This window comes from Typopeltis vanoorti, chromosome 3, assembly GCF_054136105.1.
Source record: "Typopeltis vanoorti isolate ZY-2024b chromosome 3, IOZ_Tvanoo_1.0, whole genome shotgun sequence".
In the NCBI taxonomy this organism is placed as follows: domain Eukaryota; kingdom Metazoa; phylum Arthropoda; class Arachnida; order Uropygi; family Thelyphonidae; genus Typopeltis; species Typopeltis vanoorti.
The window spans coordinates 155,543,608-155,557,903 of record NC_143551.1 but is presented as its reverse complement, the minus strand read 5'-3'; the positions used below and the strand labels follow the sequence as shown (position 1 = coordinate 155,557,903).

The 14,296-nt window shown below is 35.9% G+C and overlaps 2 protein-coding genes across 4 annotated transcripts in view; both read right to left on the bottom strand.

Moving 5' to 3' along the window:
• The window catches only part of LOC150108684 (transmembrane ascorbate-dependent reductase CYB561-like), a 200,119-nt gene extending 189,468 nt beyond the window's left edge, over positions 1–10,651 (bottom strand). For 2 of the 3 annotated variants that reach the window (XM_090416148.1, XM_090416149.1), the window contains exon 1: positions 10,485–10,614. Coding sequence is in view for 1 of the 3 variants with exons in the window: in XM_090416150.1 (XP_090272276.1) it covers positions 10,485–10,515 (31 nt within the window). In the remaining 2 variants the exon portion in view is untranslated. Of the gene's footprint in view, positions 1–10,484 lie in introns of all 3 variants that reach the window. The other variant, XM_090416150.1, reaches the window with a different exon arrangement.
• A 2,634-nt stretch (positions 10,652–13,285) lies between these two features.
• Positions 13,286–13,960, bottom strand: LOC150108683 (general transcription factor II-I repeat domain-containing protein 2-like). The gene has a single exon (XM_090390506.1). The coding sequence runs from the start codon at positions 13,958–13,960 to the stop codon at positions 13,286–13,288; it is 675 nt and encodes a 224-aa protein (XP_090246632.1).
• Positions 13,961–14,296: the final 336 nt, after the last annotated feature.

Genomic DNA, 14,296 nt, shown 5'->3' with positions numbered 1-14,296 from the left:
TTTCTAAATTACGTGGAATTTATCCGTATAACTGATGAGAATTATCAACAGCTTATATAATTGAAAATTTACTATTTATGAAAAATTATTTTATTATTGTGTTCAATTTGAATGAAGGAGACGATATCAGGAGCCTCCGGAGCTCAGTCTTCGGCAATGATATTGTACTATAGTTCTCTATACGAAAGGAACTTTTATAAGAACTTAACTAAAGGGAGTTATTCGTCTCATACGCCCTCGATGTTTTTTTTTTTTTGCTTTTTTTTCTTAACGTTAACTCTAGTTTTTCGTTCCACAAAAGAAGCTAATGTATCCTCCCATCAACACACACGTCTACAAACAATGCATAATATAGTACCTACCACTGTTAGCCAAGCCAGAAGGCGTGGAAATAAATAACATGCGTACCGAAACTTAAAAACATCGAACAAAAAATTGGGAAGAGACGAAAGAAGATGATTAAAAATAGTTATGTGGTATAATTAAGTAACGTAACTGATTTGGTATTGCTGTCTTGAATCTGTTTTTCCTAACAGGGTTCCCATACTTAAACGCGCGAATGACTCAAGGAGTGTTTAACTTATCACTGACTTCTAGCGAAAATATTTTCTCCAAATTTATTTCGTATGGGATCCCCCCCCTTCCCCTCACCCGTCCTTAGGAAGGTTTAAACCTTCCTAATGAGGGATTAAGTATGTATTTTATGTATGTGTTCTCTGGGCTGGTTTGCCTCTTATGAAAGGCGAAAAACCCGAGTTTCCGGGTGAAAAAATCCTCTACCTATGAGACCAGCTAACTCACCTTTAGTTGAAAGAGACCAGATAAAGGTTCCGCACGTCATGGACAGAAATCGAACCCAGGTCTTTCCGACCAAAAGACTTCGTCTATACTGACTGAGCTAGAGAGGTTCATTTTCTTCAAATTAAAACAATTAGGAATCAACATTGTCTCAAGATCAGTCGAGTGGAATTACGACCGTAATAGAGAATACTATATGCAATAACCAAAACTGAAACCATGCTAATAGTTCCAAGTTTTTAAACGCCCTTCTGCCGCACTAGTAACCGCAATAAAAAAACATCCGTTTTCAATAGAAAATATTACAGTAATTTAAATGGAATAATAAAAAACGTTTTAACTAAAAACTTTAATTTTTTTTATGTTGATCCCACAGATAAAAGTTCACAAGACCTATAACACTACAGTTCCATGTGTGGACAAGAGATCAAGGAGAAAGTATAGCCTGCTGACATGTGTCTTAAAGAGTGGGAGGTTGTATTTCAGTGGGAAAAACAGTATAGGAGAGATGTTCCAAAGAATAGAGGTGAATGAAATGAAGGGAGATGAGAAGTTGATTTGGTATGTTCGTCGATAATGGGTGTTGGCCAGTGGTTGCTCTGGTTATTTTATATTTAGAAGAAAGTGGAGGAATAGCAGCAACCAATTCAGAGGAGCAATGCCCATTATTTTCATGGGCATTGCTCATGAAAATAATGGGCATCATCAAATTTTAATCATCAAATACCTATAGAAAATGCATAGCGCAGAAACAGAGCAGCTATGATAAAGTGACTGAAGGGAGTCTGTGAGGGTAGGGTCGTTTCTGAATACCAAGAATTCTTAGAGAGCTTGGGTACTCTACCCCAAATGTGGGAACAGTACTCCAAAGTTGAACGGATCTGAGACTTATAGTGTGTTAGGAGTTGAGAGGAGGAGAAATAGTGTTTAGAACGGAAAAGAACACCAAAATTTTTAGAGGCTATATAAGTAATATGTTTGTATCAGGATAAACTGGATATGGCAGCAAACCCAAGAAGAGAAACTTGATCTTAAAAGGAAACTGGAATATTATCGGTAATGAGAGGGGATGAAGAAGGATTTTTTTGTGGATAATAAGGCAGGATTCAGATTTTTTTGGCATTGAAATTTACTAAGTTGCCTTCACCCCATTTTAGGATGTTGAGGTCAGTGTTCAGGTCACTGGTTATGGAATATTTGAAGCATCTAAAATTAGGATACTACAGATTTTATTGAATGATGAAGAGTACTGTCATTGGCAAAGCTGTGGTAGGATTTGAAGTCAGAGAAAGAAGGGGTCATCGGTGTAAAGGTGGAAGAGCGTGGGTGAGAGCACAGAAATGAGGCACTCCAGCATTGATGGGGAAATCTGATAAGTGGAAGCCCTCCACCATGACACACAATGAACGATCAGTGATGAAGTTGGCAATCCCATCATAGGTGGTAGAAGGCAGTCCATAAGATGGCGGTTTGTTCAGAAGGCCTCGATGTTAAACACGATTAAATGCCTTGGAAATATCGGGAGCGACGAGTTTCTCCAAATCTCTCCTGGTCAGAGTCCAAAGGTAGGTGAGATTAGCTAATAGGTAGAGCGAGAATGACGGAATCCATATTGGTAATAGCTAATTAACTGAATTTCCAGGTAATGAAAAAGTTGGTTGTTGACAACCCTCTTCATCAGTTTTGAAAGTATTTAGGTGAGAAAGCAATGGGAACGATAGTTAGATGACTGACTTTTTTTGTCTACGTTTTTAGGTACGGACTGGATATGGGCTTGCTTCCATGCTGCTGAGTAGATGCCAGTAGAATATGAGAGTTTATATACACCAGGGTTTCCCAAATTGTGTTCTGCAGAAAGTGAATAAGTGTTCCGTGATGTCAGTGACCAAGCCGTGTATTTTTAAACATGGAAGTAATTCGGGGAAAGGGAATGCCGCTGTTTATGACAGCTCATAAAAATTGCCTGCAAGCCGATTACAACAATGGGCGGTGTATCCTCTGTTCTAAAAACTGAACGAAATAACATCTGTATTGCAAATGTTAGTGACCAATCAGCAAGGAAGTATAAAGTAAATTTTTCCACTGAAATTGAAGATCAAGGTAGTCTGTACCGGTTCTCAAATCTAGTAATACTGAATACTTTCTTCGCAAGTTCATATTATAGGATGAAAGCTGAAAGTGCTTGTTTCTAAACCGCAGTGCTGTGATTTTTTAAAAATAATAGGCCTACAGATTTAAATTTTAATATGAACAAGAGACAAGGGACTTTTGTTTAATTTTGGTGTTAAGAAATCTCTTATTGAATGTGTTTGTGACGCAACAGATAGTGATTCATCCACCTCCAGCCTACAAAGCGATCTCCAGGATGTACAAAAAGGAGGGGAATACTACCAGCACACAGGAGAAAAAGTCTGCATTCACTCGTAAGTACTTATAATAATATTATACATTTTTGGTGATTAGAATGGGATATGTCAATGAAAATCAGTACAAATTAATTTAATGATGTTGGCCTGATGAAACTATAATATGCTACAAGATTTCATTAGTCCAGTAATTGATAACTGATTTAAATGTAATTTTATATTTGTCAACATGTCACACCGTATACATAAGTGTACTAATACTCTTTATGATTATGGCATAATTAATTATTAATACATTACAAAATAACCAAGGTGTTCCGTGAAAATTTCAGAAGTTCTGAAGACGATGCGGGCTGTTCTGGTAAAATACGAAATACGAAACAGACAGCAAAGGCAGGTTATTAAAACGTGCATATGATTGGTGCGGTATTAACAAAAGATCTCGCAACCGAAAGATAAAAGCATAGCTGACAATTGAGTTGAAATGCTAACTGTCTTCAACCGAATTCTATATGTGAAACTAAGTAATATATATATATATTACTTAGTTTTAACACTTTTACGAATTTTAACACGTTCGGTTGAATTTTATTGCTGCCTTGGGAAATCGAACTCACACACATCTAATTAATAACAGTTTTTAGTCAGATACTGTGTTTGCCCATGCAACATATGGTTTTGTTTCAGTCTATACAGCTTAGTTTCTGTATAAGGGGACATGTGATTCATTAATTAGTGTGTTTTTACTGCAGTTGTCTCTAATTGCACTATTTGTTGAGAAATATATTACACAGACTCCTCATACCTTAATATAATAAAAGTATTTGTTTTTATTGCCTCTGCAGTATAGTAGCTATTGGGGAGGGCGTGTTGTTTACCACTGCAAGCAAGTTACTATCTCTCCACATGAACTTGTTTAAGCTTTTTTTTTCATGTGTGAAGTATATGCGAAACTTTTATTGGTAACAGAAAACTAGCTCGGATGACAGTGATAATATAAAACGAGTTTTGATGTGTATATAAAGTCAATATCAACAGTCACTGATTAGGAACACCTGATGAAAGGGATAGGAAGATTTGGAGCTTCCCTGGAGAGCATTCGAAGTAAATACAAATAAGGAGAGCATTCGAAGTAAATACAAATAACCACTGCTTTGAAATGAAAAATATGAATAAGCAATATTTACTAATATTCATTAAGAGCCGAAATACGCAAGAAGCAAAGTTTGTGAACCAACACCAATGTGTGAAGTTTTGCATTAAAATATAAAAAATAACAAAAAAGAAATAATAAATAATAAAAGTTAAATACGTTTCTTTTAAAATAAAAAAATCTACTTAGTCTTAAAACATTTTAAATTTGTTTTCATTATTTCACGGCTCCCCCCCTCAACAAAACCTACGGCCCCCAAGGGTGCCGCGGCCCACAGTTTGGGAAGCGCTGATGTAGACGATTAAGGATGTGCGTCAATTCTGGAGTACAGCTGGATGAATACCATCTGGTCCAGGAGCCTTATTAGTATCAAGATTAATGAGCGTTCTTCTGATGTCCTTTTAGTGAAAGTTCAAAGGAGGCACGCAGTGGGCAGTTTGTGGAAGTACGGGAGGAAATTTGTCTTCGTCCAGGCAGGAGTTGGAGGAAAAAACTGATGCCAAGAGGTCTGCCTTTTCCTTGGTTGAAGTTACCATAGCGTCACCAGGATGCAGGAAATATAGGTGGCAACATGCAAGGGCAAAGATACGCCTAACAGCCTTAGCAAGGGACCAGAAGGCTTGACTGTGAGTTGAGCAGGAGGAGAGTTTACTGCATTTCATTCTTATCAAGTATGCTTTGGAATCGTTGATAACTTTTTTTTTACATGTTTCTCGCTGTTGTGTAAGCTGAATGAGAAGCTGGAGTTTTTAATCAAAGTCACTCAACATAAGCTGCATTGTTATCATGAGATACTTTTTTAAAAAAAAAAAAAACAGGCCTTGGATACAGGTCGGGAAGGGGGGGGTTGCAGTGGAGCGGGGAATGAAGGCTCTCATTCCAGTGAAAATTATTTCGGTTACTAGTTCAGTGCAGGTGTTTGGATCATGAGAGCGAAAGCAGTTATAGCCATAGGGTAGGAGGCTGATATTGGCTGAGTGGAAAACGAACTGTAGAGACGGAGACTTGAGTTAAGAAAAGGTCAAGGAAGTTAGTAGAATGATGACAATTGTTTGGTATTCTGGTTGGTAGATTATTTGTGTTAAGTCATGACTAACGGCAAATGATATAGCTTCCCTTCCAGTCAGATCTGTGAAGTTATACCAGTTTGTGTTATGGACGTTAACGTCCCTAAGGAGGACAATCTCACAATTTGGGTAATTGGTTTGTAAGATATCAATTTTTAGTAATAGGAGATAGGAAAGCGTTAAAGGCAGCAAGTGAAGGCTGTAAAGAAATCTGAGGTAAAAAAATCTTGAGTCCGAGCAGATTGAAAATTGGGGATTTTAAGTTGAATTGCCTTTGACAGGGGATATCAGATTTCATAAAAGCACATGTTCCACCCTTTATGCGAAATTCATCATGTACGATGTAGGAAAAAGATATCAAGTTTTGATGTCTGTAAGTGGTGATCATCATCATCATCACGAATCATGGGCTCACTGCCCGTTGATGTCTGATGCCTGTTTCACTATCTTCTTCCATCTTTCTTTGTCCAGTGCACAGTGTCGCAGTTTTTGTACACCCATTCCACACCAGTCTTTTATATCGTCTATCCATTCTCTGTATAGTCTACCTCTTTTGTTTAAACCATCCAAAATACCAAACATAAATGTCTTTATCTTCTGGTCCTCACTCATTCTACAGATGTGTACAAATAATTGCAGCTTCCGTTTTATAATATTCTGCATTAGATTCTGTTTTGGTTGTATCTTCTGATAGAGCTCTTCATTGGTGATTTTCTGTACCCATCCTATTCTTAGAATCTTCCTGTAACAAGTTCTTTCAAACGACAAAATTCTTTTTTTTGATTCCTTATTTATTACCCACGTTTCAGATCCGTACAGTACACCGCTGAAGATGCATGTTTCCAATACTCTTAGTTTTGTTTGCAGACTGATCACTTTACTTTTCCAGATGTTATCCATGGCCATCAGAACTTGTTCTTCCCTTTGCAATCCTGATCTTTATTTCTTTTTTACAGTCCAAGTCATATGTCAGTTTACTTCCCAAATATGTGAATTGTTCTACATTTTCTATATCAGTTCCATCCACTTGTATCTTTTGTTTCATGTTCTTCTCACCAAATACCACTGTCTTTGTTTTTTCAAAGTTCATAACAAGTCCAAATCTCTTCCCTTCCTCATTTAACAGTTCCAGTGTTTTTTGTAGTTCTCTTTCGTCTTCTTCAATAATAACAATGTCATCTGCAAATCTCAGATTGTTAATTCTCATTCCGTGTACAGATATTCCTTTGGCATCTTCTTTCATTTTATCCATTGCTCTTTCTAAATGTGCGATGAAAATGCTTGGTGATATTGGGTCTCCCTGTCTAGTACCTCTGCTTGTTTTAAACCATTTCCCCAAACCATCACCTATTCTAACTGCTGCAACTGCATTCTGGTAAACATCTTTTAATATAGCTATTAGTTTTTTTATCAATTCCATAGGATTCCAGAACTGCTAATGTAACTTTCTGGCCAATACTGTCAAATGCTTTCTGAAAGTCAACAAAGAAAGTATATATGTTTTTGTTTTTTCTCCTAGCTTTCTCTGCTATTAACCTCATTGTCAAAATCTGTTGAATTGTAGTTCTATCCTTCCTAAATCCTGCTTGCTTGTCTGCAAGGTATGCTTCCAATTGTGTTCTCAATCTTTCTGTCAATATGATAATCATTACTTTACCAAGGTGACTTATCAAGGCAATTGTTCTATAATTTTTACATTCTTTACATTCTAGCTTATTTCCTTTCTTGTATAATGTTACTAATATTGGTTTCACCCACTCCTCTGGCATTTTCCCTTCTTTCCATACCATATTGCATAGTTGGTGCATTTCTAACCATACTTTCGCCACCATATTTAATAATTTCTTCAGTAATGTTATCGTTACGAGGACTCTTGTGTGTTTTAGCCGTCTTATTGCTTTTTCTACCTCTCCTCTTAAAATGTCAATATCATGCTCATTACCTGGTGGTGATATCTGCTTCAATTCTTCAGTGAGTTTCCCAATGCTATCTGAATCTAGTTTTTCTTCATATAACTCACTACAGTATTTTGTCCACCGCTGTACATTTTTTTCTTTATTCATCAATACTTTGCCCTTTTCATCTTTAATTGTGGTCTGTTTTGGTTGCCACTTTCTATTAATGGTTCTGATCATTTTGTATACCTCCCTTGTTTTATGCTCTCCATCAGTACAGCAATGTACTGTACTGTACATCAGTACAGTACATTGCTGTACTGATGTTATCCATCTTCTTTTAATCATAATCATAACAATCATGTTTTTGGTTTTCCCATCATTTGATCGCCACGTCCATTTTCTACACTCTTTTTGTTGGAATCTTGTGTTACAGATCATCATCTCGTGGTCCACAGCAAATTCTAACAATTTTTCACCTCGTTCATTTCTTTCTCCGAAACCATATTTTCCCATGACTTTTTCCCAACCATCATTATCTATTCCAACTTTGGCATTCCAATCTCCTTCAATAATTAGCACATCTTGCTTTGGTATTGTTTCTATTGTCTCTGTCAGATCTTTGTAGAATAAGTCAATATCCTCATCTGTGCTGTCAGATGTGGGTGCATATATCTGGACTATTGATATGTTGAATGGCTTTGCCTGAAATCTTGCTACTATGATTCGTCCATTTACTGGTTTGTAGCCTAACAGTGCCTCTCGAGCTCTTTTGCTGAGAAGGAAGCCAACTCCTGCTTCGTGCATGGTATCATGTCCTGACCATATTACTTCGCATCCATTGATCTCTCCAGATGATGTCCATCTCATTTCTGCCAATCCTAGTATATCCCACCGATATCTCTTCATTTCCTCACGAAGTAGTTCTAGTTTTCCTGACATCCAGAGTGTCCGCACATTCCATGTTCCTACTGATAACAGTTCTGTTAGTTTCAGTTTCCTTTCGGTATCCCACTTTTCGATCCAACCCCGATCGCTCGATTGGTATCTCGGGCATGTTGTAGCTGTTGGTTGTACAGGCATCAATCGTGTTTTTTTTTTTTTTTTTTACGGTCAGAGCATCGACACTCATCTGACCGACCCTCCTCCTTTATCCAGGCTTGGGACTAGCATGAGACCCCTGTAAGTGGTGATGCATGTCACTAATTTTTATATTAATGCCTGAATGTTGGTGAAATGAACATGAAAGTGTTTCTTATTGAAAAAAGTTTTGATATTATTTTGGGTGGGTTGGAGCTTATTTTTATTATTTGTTCCAATTTTTTTTATATTTTTCATTTTTGCCCTTTTGTTATTTTTTTATGGGAGATTTTTATCCGCAGTTTAAACTAGTATTTTTATGATTGACTTTCATGTGCATGGTAGTTGATTCAGAAAACAAAGAGAAGGGCATGCAGGTAGTGAAGGACTTGTGTACATAACCTAGAGAGTGCCCGGACTCCAGTCTGTGTGTGGCCTTGGACAGTATCCCCTGCATACCATTCACCCGGCTTCCCTCCATGCACGACCTGGCAGGGTAACCGGCAGCAGGATTATTCACCAGCTGATACGGAAGCCTCCAACAAATGCGTTACCATAGGGTCCGGTTCGGTCCCGTGCACTATCTGACGGCCATCCTGCGCAAAACTGTTTTACTGCTGTGCCCTCAAATGGAGCAGAGATTGGCTCCCTAATTGAAAATGATAACGGTGTAATGAGTATGTTCAGTAAGGCCATCACCCAAACTGCATGCGAGAAAAAAAAAGCAAGGAGAGAAACCGAAGACCCTACTTTATTTATTTAAATAAATCACCACCCCAAACCAGGGTGGTGATTTATTTAAATAAATCACCACCTTTAAAGTATTTATTTAAAGGTGGTGATTTATTTAAACAGCGAAAAACTTGGCTGTTTTAAATAAGCGCAAGATTTTGCGTTTGTAAGCTTTTTTGTTATCAATATCTTTGAAATGAAACTTATATGAATAACTTATATTTACTAATATTCATTAAGAGCCGAAATACACAGGAAGCAAAATTTGTGAACTGACACCAATGTGTGATTTTTTCCATTAAAATATAAAATTAACAAAAAAAAATAATAAATAATAAAAACTAAATACGTTTCTTTTAAGATGAAAAATATCTACTTAGTCTTAAAACATTTTCAATTTGTTTTCATTATTTCACGACTCCCTCAACAAAACAAAACAAACGATCCCCAAGGGGGGGACGCGGCCCACAGTTTGGGAAGCGCTGACCTAGAGGTCTAGTTGGCATATCCTCACAATTAGGGAAGATATGCATTTTTACTCGTCACACCAAAGCCCCGTTTGTGAAAACAGGTCATTACTACGGGAATGTGGGGATGATTTGACTTTACTCGGAGAGACGAAATAAAGATTTTTTTTTTTTTTAGAAATATTATCCGAGTAATTTAAACAAACTGCTTGTACCGAACATTTGTAAAAAAAATGTTGATAAGTTATTATTGACAGTCTTATTAATACCATACTAGCTTAGACCACGCTTGCTATAAGATACACTATTTAAAAAACCCAATTCCCTAGAGATGTTTCGCTTTTCATTAGTGCTCTAAATTAAAACACAGTAATTAAAAAAAAGCATGCTGCAAGATTGCTTTACATCGTGCGCTATGACTACAAAATTTTTGCAATTTGAAACGGTAAAGAAACTTTCCTTTTTGTGTAATGTTTACACATTTGTATTTTTCCCCCCTTAAAAAGGCATGTATTATACGGTTTTATAAAATCATTTAATTCATGTGTTAAACTATCTTCAATATTTATTTTTCTACGAGTATAACCATATCGCAATATCGAGTTAAGTAGTTTTTTTAATAGTAAAATTCAAAGTTTTTAATTAAAATGCAATACATAAATTATTTAATGTTGTGGTGCTAAAATTGAAATCTATTAGCTCAAATATTTACTTCTCGTATAGATACATTGCCGTTAATTTCACCGTTAATAATTTTCAATAATTTGCTAAATCGCTTTCATTTCAAACCGCTACCTTTCTCTTACCCTGCGTTAAAGTGTTTATATTCACGAAAATAAAGATTTTGTTAAAATTTTGTACAAGCTTTACATGAAAAATGTCTAAAATGAACTTCAGCAATAAAACTACTAATTACGTATACGAACCATCTTTGCTGGGCCCAGGCAAGTTCATCATTTTCACTTTGCTGGATTACAAGACCTCAACGGTAACAGCTAAACTGCACTAAATTCTTCTCTTTTTTTAAAGTACACGTAATATTGGAAGCACAATTTGGCACGCTTTTCTCTACTAGAGAGAGAGAGAGAAATACGCTCTCTTACGCTATATTAGCATTTATCACACTTTGGTAATCTAAAGGTCAATAAAAAGTTCCGCGTCCCTGTTTAACCCGCGTCTGCGTTTAACCAATAATTCTGGTTCGTTTCATTTCAGACATAACTGTCACAGGAAAGATAAAATTGCTAAATTTCTCTATTTAGAAATATATATATATATATATATATATGGGAATAAATTTTTAACTTGGGTATATTGTATACAATATATACAATATACCCAAGTTAAAAATTTATTCCCATCAATATCTCCTCCAGAGATTTTTATTAAAACTTAATACACCTTGTTGCAACTTATATAGGTAAAGTTGATAAGGCTTTGTATTACTAAAACCTTGGTATTTAGGGTCTAGCTACTCACTGAGGAGACCTCAAAAAAGGTCGAAACCGGTCTGGGTAGTGACCCCACCCATAATGCATTGCAGTATACATCTTCTAGTGAGATGTGCTTTACATTATGGGAAAATACTAAGAATAGTGATCAAAGCTTTAACCACCTTTACAATGAGTTGTCCTGGTGTTGTACCATCTTTAGACTTGAACTTTGTTTCAGGCGCAAACTTAATTGTTTGCACACTTGGGATTAGGAGCTAAAATAACCAAGCATATAAAATTGCTTGGTTATCCTAATATATATATATATATATATATATATATATATATATATATATATATATATATATATATGAAAAAGAGATGAATGTTAGAGAATAAAATTAGTGCTTCAATAGTTATTCAGCTTTTAAAAGCGCAAAGTAAAATAACAGTGATAATGAAACAAGATATTCACGTGGCGTTTACTGTCTTTGGTATATTGCCTTCTATTCGAACTATTTTAAAAAAAATCTGCAATATCAAGTTTCACTTAATTGACATCACTTTCACACTCGATTTTTACAGACGTCAGACTACTGAGTGATATTTACAATAAGTAATAAGAGATTTGGTGATCGCTATGAAAATGCATGCTTGAAATATTTTCATTATTCCATTTAATAATAAAACCTAATGATAGAATAATTAAGGATAATAAGCCAGTGTGTTCAAAGATATTACGATCTTCTATTAATATATTCAGCTTTTACTTTGAACGCAAAAGTCTAAGTAAAATAAACAGTGTTTTAAATCAATACGGTGATCGCCATAGTGGAAAGCAAGAAACGACAAATCTCTGCAGTAGGTTGATATTATTAAACACACACACACACAGTAGCCGAAATAATGCGAAAAACACCCCCTTTCTAAATCCATTTAGATAAACACAGCACTACTAAAAACGAGACAGGTGCCTCCTGGGAAATGCTTTAGTATCCAGGGTCAAGTGTGCGATATCCAAGAGGAGATAACAGAGAAGACTAGACAGGAGTGTAATAAAATCTCTGAAATCTTTGCCCGGATAGAATGGCCACGTGCAGTGTCGTGATAAACAGAAAAGAACAAAGCAAGCAACGTCAGGGATGTGGGCGGAAATAGCTGATCAATGAGAGAGAAGGGAGAGATAAACATAAGAACTTGAAGTTCAATAGACGCGCTAGAAATCATCATCGACCGCATGGTGCATATTTATGTAATTCCGATCCATGTAAACCAAGCACGTAAAACTCAAAGGCTAACACGGGCCAAATAAACGAGATTTAAGTTTATGTGGACCGCAAAAAACAAAAACTTCAATTTTCATAAAAACTCAGGTTTATTTTAAAAAGTACAATTTAAAAAAAAGAACAAGAACAACGATAAAAATTTATGTTTTCTCTCTGACACTTAGCATCTCTTCTCTGCTACTATCTTTCCTACTTCGGGGGAAATCTTGTTCGCAGTGATTACTTTCAAAACTGATCCAAGGTGAATGTCCGTAATTCTGGATCTGACAGGAGACTTATTTATAATTGTAAATAACTGCTCACACCGATAAGCACTTCCAAACATGGATATAATTTCATATGCAAATTTTCGAGTATTTTTAAACCCGGCAGGTAAATATTTGTAAAATCCAGACACGCCAACTTAACTGAATTTTGCCTTCAAATCTGAATCGCACTGGATCTCAATTACCTTCATTACATTTGATTAGGTACTGATTCAATATTTATTGAAAAAACCGAAGAAAACAAAGAAAACTTGTCTTCCAAAAATTTTAAATCTGCAAACCTTGTTTCAAATTCAGTTATAAGGCTTACAATTTTTTCTGCGTAATTTTGATACGATGCAGTTTCACTTGAACTTGATTTGTCCATGTTGTATGTCGGAAAGTGCGTTAAATCTTCATTTTTTAACTGCTTTTCCCAAAGAACTAGTTTACATTTGAATGCCTTAACTTGTTCGTAATGATTTGATCTTTTCCTTGCAGTTTTAAATTTAAATCATATAAGTGTTTTGTTATATCAACAATGAAAGAAAAATCTTGCAACCACACTGTGTCAAAAACAGGCTTGTGTCTTGATTTTTAGTTATTAAGAACTGACATATTTTTTCTTTCAAGTTCCAGAATTGTTTAAGAATCATGGAGCAGGATAGCCAACGTATCTCGGTATAGTAGGACAAACCGGAATATTCGCTATCTGATTCACTTAAGAAAGCAGAGAACTGTCGCTGATTTAACCCTCGAAATTTTATGAAATTAATGATTTTTTTTGATAGATGTCAACACATTTTCCATGTTTATTACTTTCACGCATAATACTTCTTGATGTATAATGCAATGCGTATGAGAATCTTGGATCCGTCATAAATTTCACTTTGTTTTTTTTTTGCAGTAATGCCACGAAACCATTGTTTTTTCCTGTCATAGAAGGAGCACCATCTGTAGCTACAGAAGTTAATTTTAACAGAGGTAGATTGTATTTCTGCAGAAGTTCAAAAACACAATTAAATATATTTTGTCCTGTGCTAGTGTTATGCATTGTTACTAGTTCCAATAATTCCTCAAAAATGTTGAAATCCGTGTCGCAAGCACGAAGAAACACAGCTAATTGAGCTACGTCCCCAATGTCCGTACTCTCCTCACAGGCAATGGAAAAAGCTTCGAAACTAGATGATTTTGCTTTGATCTGAACACTTAAATTGTTGGCCAAATCAGTAATTCTTTCCGCAACTGTATTTCGAGACAAGGAGATTGTTTGAAAAGCCTTCATATTTTCAGAACAAATAATTTCTGCAGCTTTAATTAGACATTCTTTAATGAAATCACCTTCAGTAAAAGGTTTCGAGTGTTTAGCTATTAACTCCGACAAGACGTAGCTTGTATGCACTGCCGCTTCACTTTCTGGTGATACTTTAGCAAACATGAACTATTGTTTTGTCAGTCCCGACTTGAGTTCTTTCAACTTTTCTTCTCATTAATCCCTCGTAATTATCATGTTTCGATTTATATTGTTCATAGTAACGATTAATGTTGTATAACTTTGGTACACTGATAACATTATTACATATTAAGTAGATTTTTGGAGCCTATGTAGCTCAGTGGATGTGGCATTTGCACACCACGGCGCTTGGCAGCACGAAGGAAAACTTCTTGGTTTCGAATCTAGTCGGAGACTAGAAGAAATTTTTCTAAGCCTTTTTTCGACCGGTTCCCGAGTTAGTCGATCTCTGGCACAGGCAAGCGGGTTTTTTTCTCCCGG

What these genes read in the sequence shown, in the direction of transcription:
- LOC150108683 (XM_090390506.1), bottom strand. Translation starts at nt 13,960, where the DNA reads ATGTTTGCTAAAGTATCACCAGAAAGTGAAGCGGCAGTGCATACAAGC.